General features: G+C 38.3%; 6 protein-coding genes and 2 non-coding genes across 9 annotated transcripts in view; 3 read left to right on the top strand and 5 right to left on the bottom strand.

Moving 5' to 3' along the window:
- Nucleotides 1-863, bottom strand: part of LOC117792586 (GPN-loop GTPase 3) — a 28,651-nt gene extending 27,788 nt beyond the window's left edge. For both annotated transcript variants that reach the window (XM_034632785.1, XM_034632786.1), the window contains exons 1-2: nt 762-863; nt 46-704 (exon numbers count right to left, since the gene is read on the bottom strand). In XM_034632785.1, the coding sequence (XP_034488676.1) occupies nt 46-704; nt 762-806 (704 nt within the window). In that variant the 5' untranslated portion in view covers nt 807-863. The remainder of the gene's footprint in view (nt 1-45; nt 705-761) is intronic.
- Nucleotides 864-2,297: 1,434 nt separating this feature from the next.
- On the bottom strand, nt 2,298-7,334 carry LOC117791100 (pancreas transcription factor 1 subunit alpha). Its single transcript, XM_034630757.1, has 5 exons — nt 7,091-7,334; nt 5,986-6,338; nt 5,750-5,915; nt 5,094-5,238; nt 2,298-2,696 (listed from the first exon to the last, which is right to left on the bottom strand). Exons 2-5 carry the CDS (start codon nt 6,174-6,176, stop codon nt 2,398-2,400), a joined length of 801 nt encoding a protein of 266 aa, XP_034486648.1. The 5' UTR covers nt 6,177-6,338; nt 7,091-7,334; the 3' UTR covers nt 2,298-2,397.
- A 2,582-nt stretch (nt 7,335-9,916) lies between these two features.
- On the top strand, nt 9,917-9,988 carry Trnag-ucc. The gene has a single exon. It is a non-coding gene; the product is annotated as a tRNA-Gly (tRNA).
- Nucleotides 9,989-10,024: 36 nt separating this feature from the next.
- LOC117790409 lies at nt 10,025-11,812 on the bottom strand. The gene is made up of 4 exons (XM_034629852.1): nt 11,684-11,812; nt 11,121-11,173; nt 10,635-10,823; nt 10,025-10,568 (listed from the first exon to the last, which is right to left on the bottom strand). The coding sequence occupies exons 1-4, from the start codon at nt 11,724-11,726 to the stop codon at nt 10,098-10,100; spliced, it is 756 nt and encodes a 251-aa protein (XP_034485743.1). The 5' UTR covers nt 11,727-11,812; the 3' UTR covers nt 10,025-10,097.
- On the bottom strand, nt 10,895-10,966 carry Trnag-ucc. Its single transcript has one exon. It is a non-coding gene; the product is annotated as a tRNA-Gly (tRNA).
- A 536-nt stretch (nt 11,813-12,348) lies between the features above and the next one.
- On the top strand, nt 12,349-13,613 carry LOC117791387 (ELMO domain-containing protein 2). The gene is made up of 2 exons (XM_034631121.1): nt 12,349-12,797; nt 12,859-13,613. Exons 1-2 carry the CDS (start codon nt 12,548-12,550, stop codon nt 13,557-13,559), a joined length of 951 nt encoding a protein of 316 aa, XP_034487012.1. The 5' UTR covers nt 12,349-12,547; the 3' UTR covers nt 13,560-13,613.
- A 189-nt stretch (nt 13,614-13,802) lies between these two features.
- LOC117791386 (secernin-3) lies at nt 13,803-15,422 on the bottom strand. The gene is made up of 3 exons (XM_034631119.1): nt 15,154-15,422; nt 14,899-15,086; nt 13,803-14,827 (listed from the first exon to the last, which is right to left on the bottom strand). Exons 1-3 carry the CDS (start codon nt 15,310-15,312, stop codon nt 14,098-14,100), a joined length of 1,077 nt encoding a protein of 358 aa, XP_034487010.1. The 5' UTR covers nt 15,313-15,422; the 3' UTR covers nt 13,803-14,097.
- Nucleotides 15,423-16,142: 720 nt separating this feature from the next.
- Nucleotides 16,143-17,307, top strand: part of LOC117791110 (protein AF-10) — a 31,209-nt gene continuing 30,044 nt past the window's right edge. Inside the window, exon 1 of the mRNA XM_034630769.1 lies at nt 16,143-16,423. The gene's annotated coding sequence lies outside the window, so the exon portion shown is untranslated. The remainder of the gene's footprint in view (nt 16,424-17,307) is intronic.

Consider the following 17,307-nt stretch of genomic DNA (forward strand, 5'->3'; position numbering starts at 1 on the left):
TATGCTTTATGGAGTATTACTTATTGTCGACCTGCGTTCACTCACCTGAAATCCTCAATGAGCGATCCAATAGCTTCGGTTAACTTGCGATATTTCTCACCAAACGCTGTGCCAATTGTCAGCTCTCCCATTAGATTATGTGTGTCTGGTTCCAAATAGAGTTCTAGCTGCTTGCGCGCCTCGGTGCTCAACAGGTCGATCTTGGTTAGCACATTTACGTGAGGTTGCTCCATGTTGGCCATCACACTCAGTGCAGCCATTGTGCCCGATATAAACTTGGCTCCATCTACCATAAACTGTGAGTCCAGACAGAAGACAACGCAGGTGCGAAAGTTCCAAGATTCCAGCAGCTGTACCAACTGTTTGCCCATCTTCAGATGTGTGAACAGCTCTATTTGACCGGGCATATCGAAGAGTATATAATCATCATCGGGTTCACCCAACATCAATTCATCTTCGCCTCCACACAGTTGCGCCTTTAGCCAATCCTGATTCTCGATGAGAAACTCTAGGCAGAATATCAAGCCACCATTTGGGCCGTAGTGCAGCTCCTCATCTTCCATGGCATCGTCCAAATGTATCAGCTCTCGAATATCCGCCAGCGGTGTGTAGTTAAAATGTTCTGCAGCCGGATCCAAATTCACAACCTGAATGTTTCTCTTGCTGTCCATGGCATGTTGTTGCATGAAGCTGCAATATGTCGACTACCATTGGGATATAAGCATTTAATATTTCAGAGAGTTTCGGTGTTTTAGGCTTACCTTTCCGCTACCCGCAGGTCCAACAATAATTTGAGCAAAGCGCATTTTAAGTCTTATTTAAATTGAATGCACAACAAACTCAATTCGCGTGCTACCGCCGGTCAAGTGTTGGAAGGCGTCGAAAAAAGCTGTATTGCGTTTTGGCATATGCGCAGAAGTGGCAACGCCGCAACGCGCTTTTAGTCACATTTAAATTATAGAGTGACCATCTTAGAGCAGTGCAGTTTGAAATTGGCGCTTAATTTAAATAATTTTCTTACTCTTGCAATAAGAATAAGCGATCGATTTTGGGACTGAAATAAAACAACTGAACGAACGAACAAAATAACTGATTATCAGGGTCAATCAGGAACGCACTTGGAACGAGCTAGCAGTTAATTAAAAATCCACACATCATAAACACAACAAATGTGAATTTACATATGATCAAATTGATTTATCAAAATACTCAATCACACCACAAATCCGACCACCCTGCTGAGGCTAAGCCTAATTGCTGATAAACATCTAAATTGTGCTACCAAACGAACGCACGCGTCACAAGGACAGTTAATGAAACGACAGCTGTCCATCTAGCGGCTCTCCCTTGTCCTGATCATGACAATTCTAATGATTTTTTAAATGCCACGCTTGCGGCAAAACTATAACGCTTAAAAATAATAAATTCCCATTCTATTTTTATACACCCTGTAACGAAATTTGGTAAAAGGGTATATCTTTGTACCAAATATATGAATACAAATATTATTTAAAAAAACAAAACTATCTTAAAAATGTTGATAAATGGTTCTGTGTAAGAATATGTATCACTTCACATATTAACCTATTTTTGTAAATATTAAGGGACTTATAAATGCTTGTAAAATATTAGCACAGGGTATCGCCTAGTCAAAACCCACTGCACTTATCATTATATTTTTTAATGTCCTTATTCAGCTTGTGCATGTCGGAAGACCGGAAATAATTTTCTAGTTACACCGTCGAACCCAAATCCAAAAAAATACCGAACACCCACCACCAGAAACTGCACTTGTGCAATACGAAATATGATTGTCTGCTGTCGCTTTTGATATTTATTTTTAATGATATCAGCGACAGGGGCCACGACCAGGTGTTCAATAAATGTCGGCCTGATAAGTATATAATTTAGCTGTAAATTGCGCCTTTTGGCCTCGTCGCTTGATCTGTAAATGGCCCGAAAAGTAGTTGAAAAAGAGTTTTATTTTTAATATATTGTATTGTATTTATTAGATTTTTAAACTAAACCACTAAGTTATAACATTTAGATATTAGCAAACTTAGAGCAATTAAATACCACAGAACATGTTTTTTAATATATTTTTAAATTGGAATATATGTATATACAGTTGGTCAAGTAATTGTTAAGACAAAATATGAAATTCGCATATTTTATTCTATTTTTAGTTGCCTATGGCTCTTAGAACAAGTTTAAAATAAAAAGAATTAATGAGATCCATTGGGTTAAACTATTTTTAAAATACGTAAAAAAAATATGTGAATTTTTAAAAAATTATTTTGAAACAACTACTTGACCAACTGTATAAATTAATGTATATTATAGGATGCCACTGACTAGCAAGCTTGACTAGTTTTTAAGATTTAAGGAATATTATTTTTAGAGTGCACCACCGCTATTAAAGATGCTCGCAGTGGATCCGGCGGCTCCACCACCCAAATCACCTCCACTGACATTGAAATCGTCGCTGCTTTGATTACTATTTTGATTTTGACTGGAATTGGAGCTATGACTGCTCTTTGTGTTGTTGTTAGTGTAGAGCGGCTGAATTGGTTGTTGTTGTTGATTGTTAGTCGTACCATTTGGATCATCTGGTGTCCAAGTGCGAGCATAGAGTTTGCTGCCCGGATAACGATCTCCCTTGCGATACCAGGATAAGGAATGCGCCATGCCGCCAGCTACAAATAAGAGAGAGGGAGAGTGAGAAAAAAAGAAAGAGGGAGATTTGTTGTAGTGAATCAAGAGTCAAGCGCCGCCCAGTCAATTAAGCATTGTTGCCAAAAACTTGTGCAAATGCCATTAGCGAACACATTACAACACATCAACAGGAACAGTGTAAACAAGCAAAGGGTTCAGCATACAAACGAGGGCTGTTCGACTTGTTGTTGCAGCTGCACGCCTGCGGTGCGTACCCACCATTTGCGATATACAAACAAAACCCAAATACGAAACCTCCTTCCACCCACCCCCCTCCCTTTCTGCGTCCAATCAGCTTGCACGCAGGATAACATCCCATTCCTAGTCCCATTTCCACTGCCCTTCTCTTTGCCAAAATCTCTCTACCAAGTTTGGTAATTTGTAGCGCTCACAGTTTTCGAGTGCTTCATGCGGGTGTTGTTCAAATATGCGACACCACCACCCGAACACAGCACACAGCTTCACCCAACCGCCCACTCAGTCTTCTTGCAAGTTGGTGTGAACATATGCCAGGCGTGTGTCTCTCCCTGCACTCATATTTACCCCCATGCCCCTTCCCATTCCCATTCCCACTCCAGAGGCCAATCCACTTGCAGCCATTTAAATACCCATTGGGTCTCCCCATCTTCGCTTATTGCGATTTTTATCTATTTCTCTCTTTTTGTTTTTCTGTTTTTCGGTTTTTGCTCAACATTTTTAATGCCCGTTAAGCATGAAAATGCTTTTGCCATACACAATTGCTTTCTCTCTCTCTCTATCACTCCCTCTCTTTTCACTATCTCTTCCCCCCATTACTCTCTTTTTCTGTCTCTTTGGCCTCAGTTGGCCTTTAACAGGACCCAACGATGGCGACAGCACACATCTGCTGGAGTGTAACGAATTTCTCACGATATGATTATGTCGATTCTGTTTTGTTGTTGTTACTTCTTTGTTGTTGATTGTGTGTGTGTGTGTACTTTATTGGAGTTACCATTGAAAGTTGGCAGCAAGGTGTATGTCATGTTGGATTTTATCATAACAAATTATAATGCCGCCTGTCACTCGTTCTTTTTGACAATATTTCATCAGAGATTTGTTATATGAATAAAGACTCTTAGTAGAGCAGGGAATAATATAAAAATAATGTTGGTTGAGGTTTTTTTTAAGACTATTATTTTCTCTTCCAATCTGAATATTTAAGATTTATGGTTGACTGATTGATTTTTAACCACAATTCTTATTAGCTTTCTCTACATCATATATTTCTATGACTTTATAGTCTCTCCTTATTTCTTTCCTTTTTTCTCCACTAGCTTACAGTATCACTCTAAGATTTTTCTCTATTTTTATTGTTGATCCTTTTTCTGTCTTTGTCTTTCTTTTGATTCAATTAATTTTTAGATATGAATGCTTATCTACATAACTCTTACAATTTCTCTACCTATCTGTCCTTACTTTGGATCCGACTTTTAGCAGGTTTGCTTAAATTCATTGTCCCTATTTTTTCTACTCATGACAGAAATGTACCTATTTTGGGAGCCTATAAATAAGACACCAATTTAAATACTATTATCCTAACTATTCCCAAAAGACGCGAGCTATAAATTTTCGACTAAATGCAAATAAAAAAGAATCCTATAATTTAAGCTAGCACAGAAGTAACCCTAACAAGTTGACAGGCCAATATTAACCAGTATTAATTTTTGTTTTGACACACAGAACTTAAAAAAAAAACATAAAAAAAACTTGAAAAAACTTGATGAAATTCCGTAGATCATTCAAAAATCACCCTATACATGTTTAGTATCATGGGATTACCCTTTGGCAAACCAAGTGGTTCGGCTATTAGTTATGCAGATGCTTTTAGTATGATCGGAATATTTTCGGGAACGCGGAAGGAAACGGAGTGTCATACATTTTGAATAGAAAAATGATTAACCAAAAAACCGTAACTAAAGGCACTTTTATGAGCTGGCACACGGAAACCCTTAATCCATTTGCCCATCTATTTCCCCCCCGAGAGCCCAATGAAAACCTTTCGTGTCTGCATTCGTAGCCGTACCATGTACACCAATGAACCGTTCACCGTATTCCGTGATCGATGCGACTGCGAAACAATTTGCTTGACTGGCAGTCACGCAAAGCCCGCAAAGCGAAGCGGACGAGAAGTGTGAAAATTGTAATTAGTTACACTTAGGAAGAATACAGCAGCCCTAGAATGATCCGAACCCTCGGTCAACCCTCGTACAATCGCATGGAATGCCCTTTAAATATGCAACTAACAGTCCAGCTGAATTATGTTATTTAATATAGACCTGGTACTGGTCTCAAATTGTTCAAAACTAAACTGAAATGACCGCCCACAACAATTTTGATTGATTAAGTGATTGACAACTTACTGCGATCCTTTAGTATTATTTTCTTGGGCGGTTCCTTTTGATAGTTGCGCTGCAAGCTCAGACCAGCCTCATTGCCGTTCTTATCCTTTTTGACCATCTCGCTCAGAAAGGTTATATAACTGATAGCTAGCTTCAGAGTATCCACCTGAAAGTTAATGAAGTTGATTGATTATGAATACTACAACTGTAGATAATAATAAAAGAGTTTGAATTTTATTCAAAGAACACGCTCTTCATTATAATAAACAAATTATTTTCGATGGTAAATTTGCTGAGCTCACGATGATATTATGATTATGAGTACCTTTCTCATAAAAGATATATAGAAAAGCAATCAGTATCAAATACTAAAGTACATATATGAAGAACTAATGTAAAGTAATTGGGAAAATATGCATTAATTTTAGATGTAGTTGCTTGAAATATATGGGATTATTTGAATGATTTTAAGGTAAAAATTGAGATGAAAAGGGTAAACAATTGTAAAAATAATTTGTTTATTGATAGAATTGATTCAAACCAAGACCTGGGCTTAGGGATTCTTGAATAAAACATTCTCCACAACTAAGCTATTCTTCAAATAATTTAATTAATCTATTTAATTATTTTTGCCTATTCAAGATGAATTTATTTCGAATTTCAAAACAAGTTCTCACCTTGCTCAGCCGTTTCTCATAGGGCAACGTTGGTATATGGGTACGCAGCCCCTCGAATGCCTCATTGATGCTCTGCATACGCCGACGCTCTCGAAGATTTGCTGCCTGACGCTGCTGGGCCATCTGGGAAGCGCACTTCAAGCGACGTGGCTTATGGCTACGCCGGCTAAACATGGAATAGCTGGAAAAGGTTAATATCGAAAGTGTTGGAATGCTCCATGGTTGAGGGCTCTTACGTCTTTTCATTGTTCTCCTGATCGCTGTTGAAACCACTGCTATATGCATCATCATCGTCGTCACTCTCCGAGCTGTGCTCATCTCCGAAAAAGTATTCGGAACTAGAGTTCGATGCATTTGTCGCCTGGGAGCCTTCAAAGAAATGGCGTGCCATGGTGGCCTCCAAATCGAAATTATCCATGGAAAACATTTTATTAAATGCTGATATTGTTGTAAGACTGTCGCTAATTGTCTATTAATTGCATAACGCCCTCCGGATCTAAATCTAAATTGACGACGAGTGTCCGGCACGTGTCGCGGTTACGGAAACTGTGTGGCAAGTGCGGCACGTGCACTCTTGACTTTTGCTTTCCTGGAATAAAGGATATACAAATTGATTTGTTATAAGTATTTATGACACACAGTTTATGTCAATGATTCTAATCAGCTTGTGTTGATGGGGCAAATAATCAAACAGTTGTTGTATTGATAATAAACATGTTTTACATACATGTTAAGTTCTACTATTGATAAGATTAGCAACTGATAGGGCTTTGCTTTGTCAGTGAATTAGGTGCAGAAATATATTTGACAACCTTTTGATGTGTATTAAGGATCAGAAAGGATAAAAATATATCTATAAAGATTTTTGAATTTTTGACATTTAGTTTATAATATTTAGCTGGAATTTCCTAGTGATGATTGAAAAAGTTGTGTTCAAGTGGTGATTCTTGTTGAAACATCTTAGAATTTATAGTGGATAACGAATATGGGGTAAAATTTTTTAATTTTCAAAAAAATTGATGTACTCTAATGTATAGTATATTCTCCCCTTGAGTATTAAAAGATTTTTTTATTTCAGTAATGTTTTTCTTGTTTTATGACAGTCATCAATAAATGAGCTATATATCAAACTAGAGCATGTACCTTGTATAATAGATTACCACGTATATAGTACTAAAATAGAAGGTGTTTAATAAAGATAATGTCCTGTAGGGCAATTAACCTTTTTATATGTTTTAAAGACCATGAAAAATAATCTAGTGTAGTCTATTCCCCACTATCCGTCGGCAGCTGTCAATTATCATATAGATATAAACTTTCTTCCTGTCGCTCTTCTATTACCTTGCTTTATTTGATATTAATTGTATCCAATATTCGCTGATTTTCAAATACACAAATTTCGTGATTCACTTGCAATTTCACTTTTATTAATTATAGACCAGAGATCGTAGCACAATATTACACATAAGTCCCATTAACATATATATGTCATATTCAAGAGCAGAGCAACAAGACTAGAATATTGCTACCGTTTGTTGCAACATCGAAGCGCGATTTTGTAGCGAACGCGCGGACAGCTACAAGGCGAATGAGAGAATTCCCGGGCCGAGTAAAGGACACGTCTGATAAGAGCCCAACCGAGGGGTTGCAACACGTATTGCTGCCCGGAAAAAGCACCGTACGTCTATCATATCAATGGCGGTGCCACATCAAAAGGTATTGCCAAATGGGGCGGAGTCTCAACTTGCAGCCAATCAGCGTCAAGCAAAGGAAAGTTGCCACACAACAGGGTTGCATTTCCAGGGGGGTGTTATAAGCTTATTAAGTATGAGCTTGATGATTTGATGGCATCATGGAAGGGGGGCAGGCAGAGAGTATGAGATACGAGAGAAATTCGTACTGATTTTCATATGGCAAACACATTAAATTGTTTTTTGATTTGGACGCGTTTATCTGTTTAAGCGGAATTATTGGCCAAGTGGCGTTCAAGTGGCATGGTATATTGTTTAACACTGGAATTTGTTGAGCAAGTGTAGCAGGATTTCGTTTGGGTTTGGTAGAGATTATAGCAAATGCACAGACAGCTGCAAATTTGTCCTGATGAGCAACTATTTGATGTATTTTTAGTTGAACAACAACTAAGTCTAATTAATGGATTGTTGCCACACAATGACAGTCTTAAATTTCAGTCGAGTTAAAAAATTTGTCAACCAGCATAATTTTTAAGCATTAAGCAATGAAAATAGAGACAACTGCAAATATTTGCACTGTCTTAAATTCCCAACCGAAACAGCTCCATTAAAATATCTGCTGCATATTTCATGGCGTCGTGACAAGGGTGTCAAAATATGCGAGTTTCGTTTGCCGCAAAGCATTACGTTTGCTATATTTTTACCCTTCACCCCTGAGCCTTGATAAGTTTTCCCTTCGTTTTATTTCAATTCGTTTGTTTGTTGTCCTTTTTCCCGCGTCTGTTGCTGCCTCCTCTTTCCCTGCCCATGCCACTTCCTCTGCCCCTGCTCCTCTGCCTGCCTCATCATCAGCGACGACTGACGACCTCACTAAGGCTACCCATGATAAACAAATTGTTGTACCTCTCCATCTCTCCTCCCCGTTCACTGCGTTGTTGTTTTCATTTCCAGCGCTGCTCGTTTTGTGCAGCTGTATAAACAAATTAGTTTTCAATTTTTATCAAGTTGTTGCCTAGTGGCAACCAGTTAACATCATCAGACTGCACTTGCGGTAGGAGAAAAGAGAATAACGGTGCCTTACAATATTCACATGTTCAAGGATTTGTTTTAATTCAAAAATCTATTCAAGTAATTTTCATATTATACAGAATATACAGAATTACGATTTTCACGTTAAAATACAATAATTAAATTTTAAAAAATTTATGAAGCTTGGGTATGTTTTTGTTTATTTTCGTTGTCAATATGAGAGAGATATATATTTATAAAACAGTCAAATTTATTTTCTAAACGGTTTAAACTAAGCCCATACTAGGTTTATTGAACTAAGAAACTAAAGTGGTAAATATAGCAGTTTTTCCAACTCATTATGAGAACTCCTACAAATCCACTTTCTTAAGATTTTCTTGAAGATTTATCGGTTTCAAAAGTACATACATTGTTTCCAAAAACTTTTAAATAAAATGATATTTTTTTGAATGGACCCTATCAATTTCTCTAAAATGTTGTAAATAATTTAAGGCATAGGTTTAAGTTCACACACTTTTTAAAAAAGTGTCTAGCACCTGCTATTGTTTCACTTTCTGTTTAAATTTTTTAGCTTTTCCAGTTAACCAGCTTTGACTATATAATTAAGCCCCCAAAAAAATTGAATATTACTCGAACATTATTGCACCCTGGTATAATATCAAGCTGAGAATTATGCACACGTCATATAGCACAATCAAGCGTAACCGCCTCTATAAGGACTTACCCTAGCTAATGCCCGGTCCCTATATCATTAAACGCAATTGCCCTGCGAAGGGGGTTGCCTCAACTTCAACCTCAATGCATTGTCATTTTGCAGTACGATTTTTAATTCTGTTTTTTTTTTTTTTTATATTCGAATTCTAATTAAAAACCGAAATGTATTGTTGAGGTAGACAAGCAAACTAGATCCGGGGCTCTGTCAAATGCTTATCACACTGCTGTTTCCCCGATCCCCGTTCAATCCCTGTCCACGTACATCCCATAGTGTTGACACTCAGCATTAAGGATGGCGAAATCCTCTTGAGTGCATGCCTGGGCGGGCACACTCGGTAACGCAATGTATGTGTGGATTGTGTGTAAATTTTAATCTCATTTGAAAACTTTTACGCTTTATTTTTTTAAGTGCTTATGTAAAGAGCAAAAATTGAAATCAACAATGGTATAAATGAATGATGGAAGAAAGGGTTGAGTCGTTTAACAGGCCTATAAAACACTTAAGGGTAGCAGCATGAGTTATGCTTCGTATTTTACCAACATTTATTTTATGAAATAGTATTGTAGTTAAAAAATACAAAAAACTAAAAACTTTCATAAATCAAGCGTTAAAGCTACGAATTCTGTTAAGGTAATCTGTTAATTAACATAACAACACAGAAAGTCCAAAATGTACATAGTGTTATAGCAGCAGCGTTGCTTAAATACGTATAATAGAGCGCTTCGACAGACGGCGTCGGTGGTGTAATGGTTAGCATAGTTGCCTTCCAAGCAGTTGACCCGGGTTCGATTCCCGGCCGACGCATGTGTAAACTTTTTGCAATTTTTATTTCAAATAATATTTTTTTTTTACAATTTCCTATTTAATTTTAATTTCTAATTTGTTCAATATTGATTTAACACACTGAAATTTCTTAAAACGTGTAAACAGCTTGCTCAGAGAATGTATGGAGAGGATCAATGCGCTCATCGAAGCGTTTGCCGTTATATTCAAACTCATTAAATGGCACAGAGTTGACCACCTTGAAACCCACTGCCTTGCCAATCTTCTGAGTAAACACGGATGTCCATAGTGCTGTGACTGCCACAGGCCTCTTATCGCGTAACTCTTCAGCCACATCGTCCAAGCCTTGACCCTGATTCAATTCATGTGCCAATTGAACTGTGGCTTCGGTTAGAGCGCGTGCAAGTCCGAGCCGTCCGTATTCCGGCAGCGTACCCAAAAACATAAGCTCACACGAGCAATCAATGTTGTACAGAGCACATATGTCAACCTTTGACTCGATTGCTATCATATAATTCATTAGACACTGCGCCTGGGGACTATGCACCTGTTCATCCCTGAACTTGACAAAGAATGGGTCTTCTCCAGGCGGTGGTGTAAACTATAATTTATATACAAGTAGATATTATTTATTCTACATAATTTAACATAAGCATTTGCTACTCACCATCAATTTATTGAAGGACACTGCCACAATACGTCCACTCTCCACGTGTTTCATAACCAAGGAAACTCCATCCAGAGCTGAAACTCGGGACAGCTCCCGCAACTCTCGTCGCGCCTGAACATTTTCTGGCAAGTCGATTTCGCATGCAATGCAAACTGATTCCTTGTTGAAGAATGCATCGTCCAAAACCTGAATGAATTAAATTAATATATAAGAAGTGTAAGGAATTTAAAAAAAATGAAAAAAGCAAAAAAGCGAACTGCGTCGGCCGGGAATCGAACCCGGGTCAACTGCTTGGAAGGCAACTATGCTAACCATTACACCACCGACGCCACGTTGTGCTCGTCGCTTAAAATTACTTTTATGCAGTATCCAGAACGGTTGGACTTCACAATTAAATTGACATTTAAATTTTAACAACAACTTTAATTGACGGTAAATAATTAAAATATTTAAAAATCGTGTACATTACAAAATTAAACTTACATTAAGAGCTTCCTCCAAATCGGCCTCTGTTAGACTACGCACCTCATACTTTCCTATAATAGACAATGTATTTCATTAATTGTATCTTAAAACAACATTTTAATAAAATTTGATAATAGCAAAGACCTTATCAAAAATGCTAGCAGCTGTTTAAAACTTGATAGTATTGAAAAAAACAAACAGATTGTCATCAAAAACAAAGATAATTGAGGGATAGATTAATAATTAATTGAATAGACGTTACAAATCTCAAGACCAAATTATAATAATTTTAAACAAGCACTCATATGAATTACAGGCATGCAATCAGATTAAATAGCCGGGAAAATTGAACAATTTGTTATTTTTTATTGCACATTAAATCTGCGTGTCAACAAAATACAAAACTAAAATTGCAACCTTACTCACGAACTAAGCTTTCATCACGGCGTATACTTGACCTAATGCTAAAACTGTACATTTTTTTCGGAATATAAACTTTGCCCCCATTTAATGTTTAGGTAAATTATCGAACACATTTTATAAAATCCAGTTAGTGTTACTAAAACTTTCATTTTACGCACCCTCGTGCAAAGTCGACCAAAGTCTTCCGTTTTGTGCGCGCATTTTGATGCTTATCTAGATTTTGAGGAACTAAAACCAACTGCTGCCGACGAATGTTTGATGATAACTGAGCTATCAAGAATTTAATAGTTCAAATTAGTACTGAGCCCCAACGGGCTTACATAATGCCACACATTTCTGGGAGCGTGCGCTTATCAGCGTTTATCAATTTATTAAATTTATTCAATCTAAATGTAAAAGACGGAAGATTATCGTACAAATCGTCTAATACATAAGTATGTATATATGTATGTAATTCATGCTCAAGGCAAGAATCAATATAAACACAGATAAATAACATTGCGCAGGTCTGTTAGAATTATTTGTTGAAGCAGTTGTTTTGTGACGACATCACATGTGTCGCCAATTTTTTGGAGGAAAAAAATAGCTGAAACAGCTGTTTTACAAATGTAGTTTAGATTCTTGTGCTGTAAAGAGTCATATTTTAACTTAACAGCCACTGTTGCCAACTTAACTATTTTATGGCTAGCTCTGGCTATTTGAAATGCAAAAGTGCTCGCAAAAATGATTTCCAGCCATTACTCCGTTCAAAAAGTTGGCAGCACTGTCAACAGCTGAAATAAATTGCATACTTTTACAGCACTGCTACAACGCAATTACTAAAAAAACAACAAAGACCTAATATTAAATATAGCCAAAAGTTGTTGCAAAATTAAGAATCGTACCTGCTTATATACTGTAAATTACAGCCAAATTAATTTGTATTTTATGCTCAAGAAAAATGGCCAACATGTTGTCATGACAACGCAGTGCTAAACAAACGTTAATTAGTCAATTTGCCAGAAAAGCTAAAGAGTCGCAAAATGTTTATATTGGATAAAATACTGCCATTCATCTTTAGCTATATAAGGCCATTTATTAAGTGGTTTCTGCATGTGTTTACCCGCCTCTCGGAGCTCCAGCGAATCTGCTACGGAGCAAGGGCAGGTGCATCGAGATGCCGCCAAATCGAAAGATCCCTTTTTCAATCCAAGCAGCCAGAAATAAAGACTCTGTTAAGGGAACTGGATGAAGCAGCGCCCTATGTTTCGGACAAAGAGTTGCTTTACTTTGGTGAGTCAGCATTTAATATACATAATTGCCTACTAATGATTATTGCCCTTTGCCCTTGCAGCTCCCCGCGCTGTTCAAGTTGTGTCGCGTGTGAAGCGAATCAAGAATAATGTTCATCCAGATTTCGGTAGACTTTTTGGGAATTGCGTCACTACAATTTGGGGATATAAGCGTTTAATGCATCATGTGGAAGAGCTGCGCGCTGAGTCCTACGATTCGGATAACTTGGAGCACGAGCAGAAACTATTGGAGTTATGGCAGCTGTTGATGCCGGAAGATCCACTCACTGGACGCATCTCAAAGCAATGGCAAGAGATTGGCTTTCAAGGTGATGATCCAAAGACGGACTTTCGCGGCATGGGCATGTTGGGACTAGAGAATCTACTATACTTTGCAAGTGCCTACAACGATGCTGCCAAGCATGTCCTCCTGCACTCGATGCACCCCACGCTGGGCTACACCTACGCCATTGTTGGCATCAATCTCACCGCCCTGGCATTCAATTTACTTCGTACGGGAGCAGCCAAGACGCACTTTTACAATCAGGTGGCGCTACATAAGCAAAACTTTAGTACAATTGAAGATTTTCATAAGCTTTATTGCTATTTATTCTTCGAGTTTGATCGTTTCTGGAAGGACAGTTCCCCCCGGAATATAATGGATTTTCGAGAGGTCTATCAGGCCTTTGAGATAACCAAACTGGAGGCTCTCCACAATGAGAATACAATATTTAAAACGAATCTGGTTGTAGAATCTGTTTAAAATGCTAGAAAATTTGTAATAAAAAATGTAACAGATAATATTTGTATAAATGCAGCTTTTTATGCGTTTATTTGAGAGCTATATTATATATATGTATTTTATGTATATTTAATATGTATATATTTTTATTTTAATGCAAGTATTTAAATCTTTTAGTAGCCGTAAGTGCAACCAAAAATATGGAATGAAATGCATAATACTTTAAAATCAAGATCGAGATTTCACATAGGAGACAAAGAGTTACATAATAATATATATATAATAAATATCACGTTAATGCATAAACATAAGAATACACAAAACTAACACAAAAAATGAAATTATATAAAGATGAAAATTCATAAATATTTGGAGATTGCATTGCACGGATGAACAGCTTTGGAGTATCCTATCAATTTTTTAAGACGTTCTTATGAATATATAATATAAAATGCACAAGTCGAAACGAATCGGAGCGAATCGCTCAAAAGAGCATCGAGCGTCGTCATGGTTGCAAGCTAGGTAAATATCAATATATCATAATTGTTGAATGCAACGTTTAGCGATAGAATTTGACTTCCGCCTCAACGCAATCCTTGAGCAGCTCGTCCAGCTCATCGCTGGCATGATCCTGTAGCGAAAAGTAATTGTTTAATTCATCAACACAGGAGCGTTCCAAGCTCCTCAAGTGCTCCAACGCAGCTGGCTTTCGATTGGCATGAAGGCTATGCAGCAATGTCTGCTCCGCATCCGACTGCACCTGAGTCAATGGAGAAATACGAGGCTTGGGCGCAAACACAAACGGCTTGAACACAGACTCGGCAGCATTTGGCGTGCCAGTGAACCAATGGCATGAGATTGAGCTACCCTTAGAGCTCAGCACCGACACGGTTGCACCACGTGAGCCATCTCCGCTCGCCGAGCGTAGTGTCTCAAACATATCCTGTTGCGTGTAAGTTGCATCTCCATCCGGCTTTGGACCGCACCATTCTGCTTCAGGCGCCTGCGCCTCCGCATCGTGAGCAGCGGCAAAGCTAGCGGCCGTATCTAAACCCTCGCTAGACTTATCAATCGTATTGGTTACAGTCAGACCACCGCTGGGTAACCTCTGCCAGGTGGCTTGCAGCTTCTCAGCTGCCCAGACTTTTCCCGCACTGCTCAATATCCAGGCAGCACTCGGATCACATACTACAAAGTTGAGTTTGCTCCCGTCGTTGCTGTGCTTTGCCACCAAACTGCCAATAAGATCCACGGCTGCCTCTACCTCATTGGACTCGGCCAAAACAATGCTGCAAAGAAACAACAAGGTTTCAATAAGTACATATGTTACTTTGCATGTTTTTTAGCCAAGTCAACCTACCGCACAATGTCTGTGCCCAGCAAGCTGTCACTGTCCTTTGCTTCCTCTTGGCCATCGCTCCAGGTAAGCCCAATAGCCACACCCCGATCGTTGGCTCCAAAATCTCCGCCCCAAAGGCCGGGTTTGGGTTTTTGCAATATAACACGTAGGGCATCGCCAGCTGGCTCAAAAGTGGCGCCGCCATCAGTCTGATTATGTTGCAAGTAACATGTATTCACGATGACTCATTTTTTACTTTTGTTAAGCTTCTCTTACCTTCCCCTCTAACACGTCGCTGACATCATAGTAGCAAATTTCCGATGACACGCCTACACCGCCCACTGCTGTTGCGTCCTCCGCATTGCGGCCAAAAATTAGAGAGCCAGATGCACAGTTAGCGGGTAGCACAATAAAACAATCGGCGTTAGAGGACATTTTCTTCTGCTTTAAATCAGTTATGCACAGACACAGACGGATTTGCAAAATTGATTTTTCCCCAACAGCTGTTGCAACTGTTTTTGAAAGACTTTGCCACCTGGCATAGAAAGGAGTTGCCGTTTACTTGAACGTTGCCAGACTTTTGGAGTTCGTAATAGGATATCACTTGAAAATGTGATTTACTTTGTCAAAAGTATCCTTTTCAAAAACAAAAGGATCTTTTGGCATTTAAAGCTAGAATTTTAAAAATATTGACAGATATTGTTTGTTGAAATTTTTGATGAAATGGCACTAAACTCAGTTGTACACTTACTCCGTCGAGGAGCGATGAGCTCCCGAAATGCATATAAGTAATAACCTTTATTATATAATTTCGAACTAAGAATAAGTTCACATTTGAATTGTGCGCCCGCTTTTTTTATTACCGGAGTCGGCGTTAATCAAATCGTTCGGACTAATTTCAATTGAGCCATTAAGAAACTTCATCATGAATTGAACTAATCATAAAAGTGAACAAGCTGCTTTGTTTGTAAAATGGTGACAGGTGGTAACGTTGAAAAAGAGAGACAACTTTTTCTGCCAGGTGGCAACGTTTAAAAAACATTCACAACCGCTGTTGCCAACTTTTTAAAGAAATAAATAGCTGTTTCTGGCTGGAAAACATCTAAATTTGTTTTTGTGGGCACTTTTTCACAGTCTCACCAGAAAAACTTAGCTGAATATATATTTAAAATAGCCAGACTTTCAGCTAATAGCAATATTGAAATTTTCTAGCAAAACGAACTCTGAAAATAACCACATCTAGCTATGAAATAGCTAAGTTGGCAACAGTGGTTTGTTGCTTGCGAGTCACGGTCGCAGCAGTGGTGGTCCGAAAACGTTGTAAAAGTTGTTAATCTAGAACGAACTTCGCAATTGTTGTTGCATTCGGTAACTCCAAAACGTTATAAAAATTGTTAGTCTTGTAAATGTGTCGCGCAGGTTGAAAACGTCTTCGAGAAACTGCATTTGTATACAGTGAGTGAGTGTGCAGGTGTTGTTGTCTCTGTCAGACGTACCTTTGACTTGAGTTGCTGTGCGAGCGAAACAACAACAAACAAGTTACAAGGTAAATACTCGTGCATATTACTGCTGTTGTTGTTGTTGCTGGTGGATGTTCAGCGCCTTTTTTCGTGTGTTGATTATTTTACTTGCGTGCGTTGTAACTCGTGGGCGGCTCAACCGTCACTGTCCGGCTCCAAAGAAAAAGTGAAAAAAAACTAAGCAAATCACAGATCATTTCGGAAAAAAGCCAAGATAATTGCAAATTTGAAAAGAAAAAGTGACAAGTGCCTCTGGTAAAAGAAAATCAATATTTATGCTATAAGAGATTTCTTCCAATAAGAAACTACAGTGCGTACATGAAAATAACAAACGCAATTCGTTAGAATTTCAAGTTTTAGACGCCCAATCGCTGTCGGTGGGCCTGCTGCCGCTCCCTAAACATATATTTCTTTTATTCCTTCTTGATTTTCTAAGTGTGTACGTGTGTGTGTGTGCGTGTGCCGCTTTGCGTTGCTTGACCACTTTGACCGCGCGCATTTTTATGTTGTTTTTGCTCTCAAACTAGTTTTTGATGTTTTTTTTTCATTCTTATTTTTGTTTTTGTTGCTGTCTTGGGTTTAATTTTCACCCTGCCAGTGAATGTGATGACGTTTTAAAGTGACTTTGGCTAGTTAATTTAAATTAAATCGAAAGAAAATCAATAATTTCAACTTCTCGGGTATACACACATTTTTGTGGAAAACTGGTTGAAATTGAATTGTGTGGCATGCTTTAAGTGTGAAAGCGGAACACAAACCACCCTCGCTCTCGCCTGCCTGCTCCAACTCCAGACCAGTCCAGCCCATCCCATCCCCAGCCCGTTAAAAGCATCTTGCAAGTGATGAAAATATACAAGCATATATAGATATACATATGCATACATATATAGAGTGCCGCTACATTCCTCCC

Source organism: Drosophila innubila (assembly GCF_004354385.1).
Source record: "Drosophila innubila isolate TH190305 chromosome 3R unlocalized genomic scaffold, UK_Dinn_1.0 2_E_3R, whole genome shotgun sequence".
In the NCBI taxonomy this organism is placed as follows: domain Eukaryota; kingdom Metazoa; phylum Arthropoda; class Insecta; order Diptera; family Drosophilidae; genus Drosophila; species Drosophila innubila.

What these genes read in the sequence shown, in the direction of transcription:
- LOC117791100 (XM_034630757.1), bottom strand. Translation starts at nt 6,176, where the DNA reads ATGTTTTCCATGGATAATTTCGATTTGGAGGCCACCATGGCACGCCAT. An exon ending in ATGAGAAACGGCTGAGCAAG is followed by an intron (nt 5,239 to 5,749) that starts GTGAGAACTTGT and finishes ATTAACTTTCAG; the next exon opens with GTGGATACTCTGAAGCTAGC. An exon ending in AATAATACTAAAGGATCGCA is followed by an intron (nt 2,697 to 5,093) that starts GTAAGTTGTCAA and finishes TCTTATTTGTAG; the next exon opens with CTGGCGGCATGGCGCATTCC.
- LOC117790409 (XM_034629852.1), bottom strand. Translation starts at nt 11,726, where the DNA reads ATGCGCGCACAAAACGGAAGACTTTGGTCGACTTTGCACGAGG. An exon ending in TTGGTCGACTTTGCACGAGG is followed by an intron (nt 11,174 to 11,683) that starts GTGCGTAAAATG and finishes TGTCTATTATAG; the next exon opens with GAAAGTATGAGGTGCGTAGT. An exon ending in TGTCCTTCAATAAATTGATG is followed by an intron (nt 10,569 to 10,634) that starts GTGAGTAGCAAA and finishes TATAAATTATAG; the next exon opens with TTTACACCACCGCCTGGAGA.
- LOC117791387 (XM_034631121.1), top strand. Translation starts at nt 12,548, where the DNA reads ATGTTTATATTGGATAAAATACTGCCATTCATCTTTAGCTATATAAGG. An exon ending in CAAAGAGTTGCTTTACTTTG is followed by an intron (nt 12,798 to 12,858) that starts GTGAGTCAGCAT and finishes TTGCCCTTGCAG; the next exon opens with CTCCCCGCGCTGTTCAAGTT.
- LOC117791386 (XM_034631119.1), bottom strand. Translation starts at nt 15,312, where the DNA reads ATGTCCTCTAACGCCGATTGTTTTATTGTGCTACCCGCTAACTGTGCA. An exon ending in GCGACGTGTTAGAGGGGAAG is followed by an intron (nt 15,087 to 15,153) that starts GTAAGAGAAGCT and finishes CAACATAATCAG; the next exon opens with ACTGATGGCGGCGCCACTTT. An exon ending in CTGGGCACAGACATTGTGCG is followed by an intron (nt 14,828 to 14,898) that starts GTAGGTTGACTT and finishes GTTTCTTTGCAG; the next exon opens with CATTGTTTTGGCCGAGTCCA.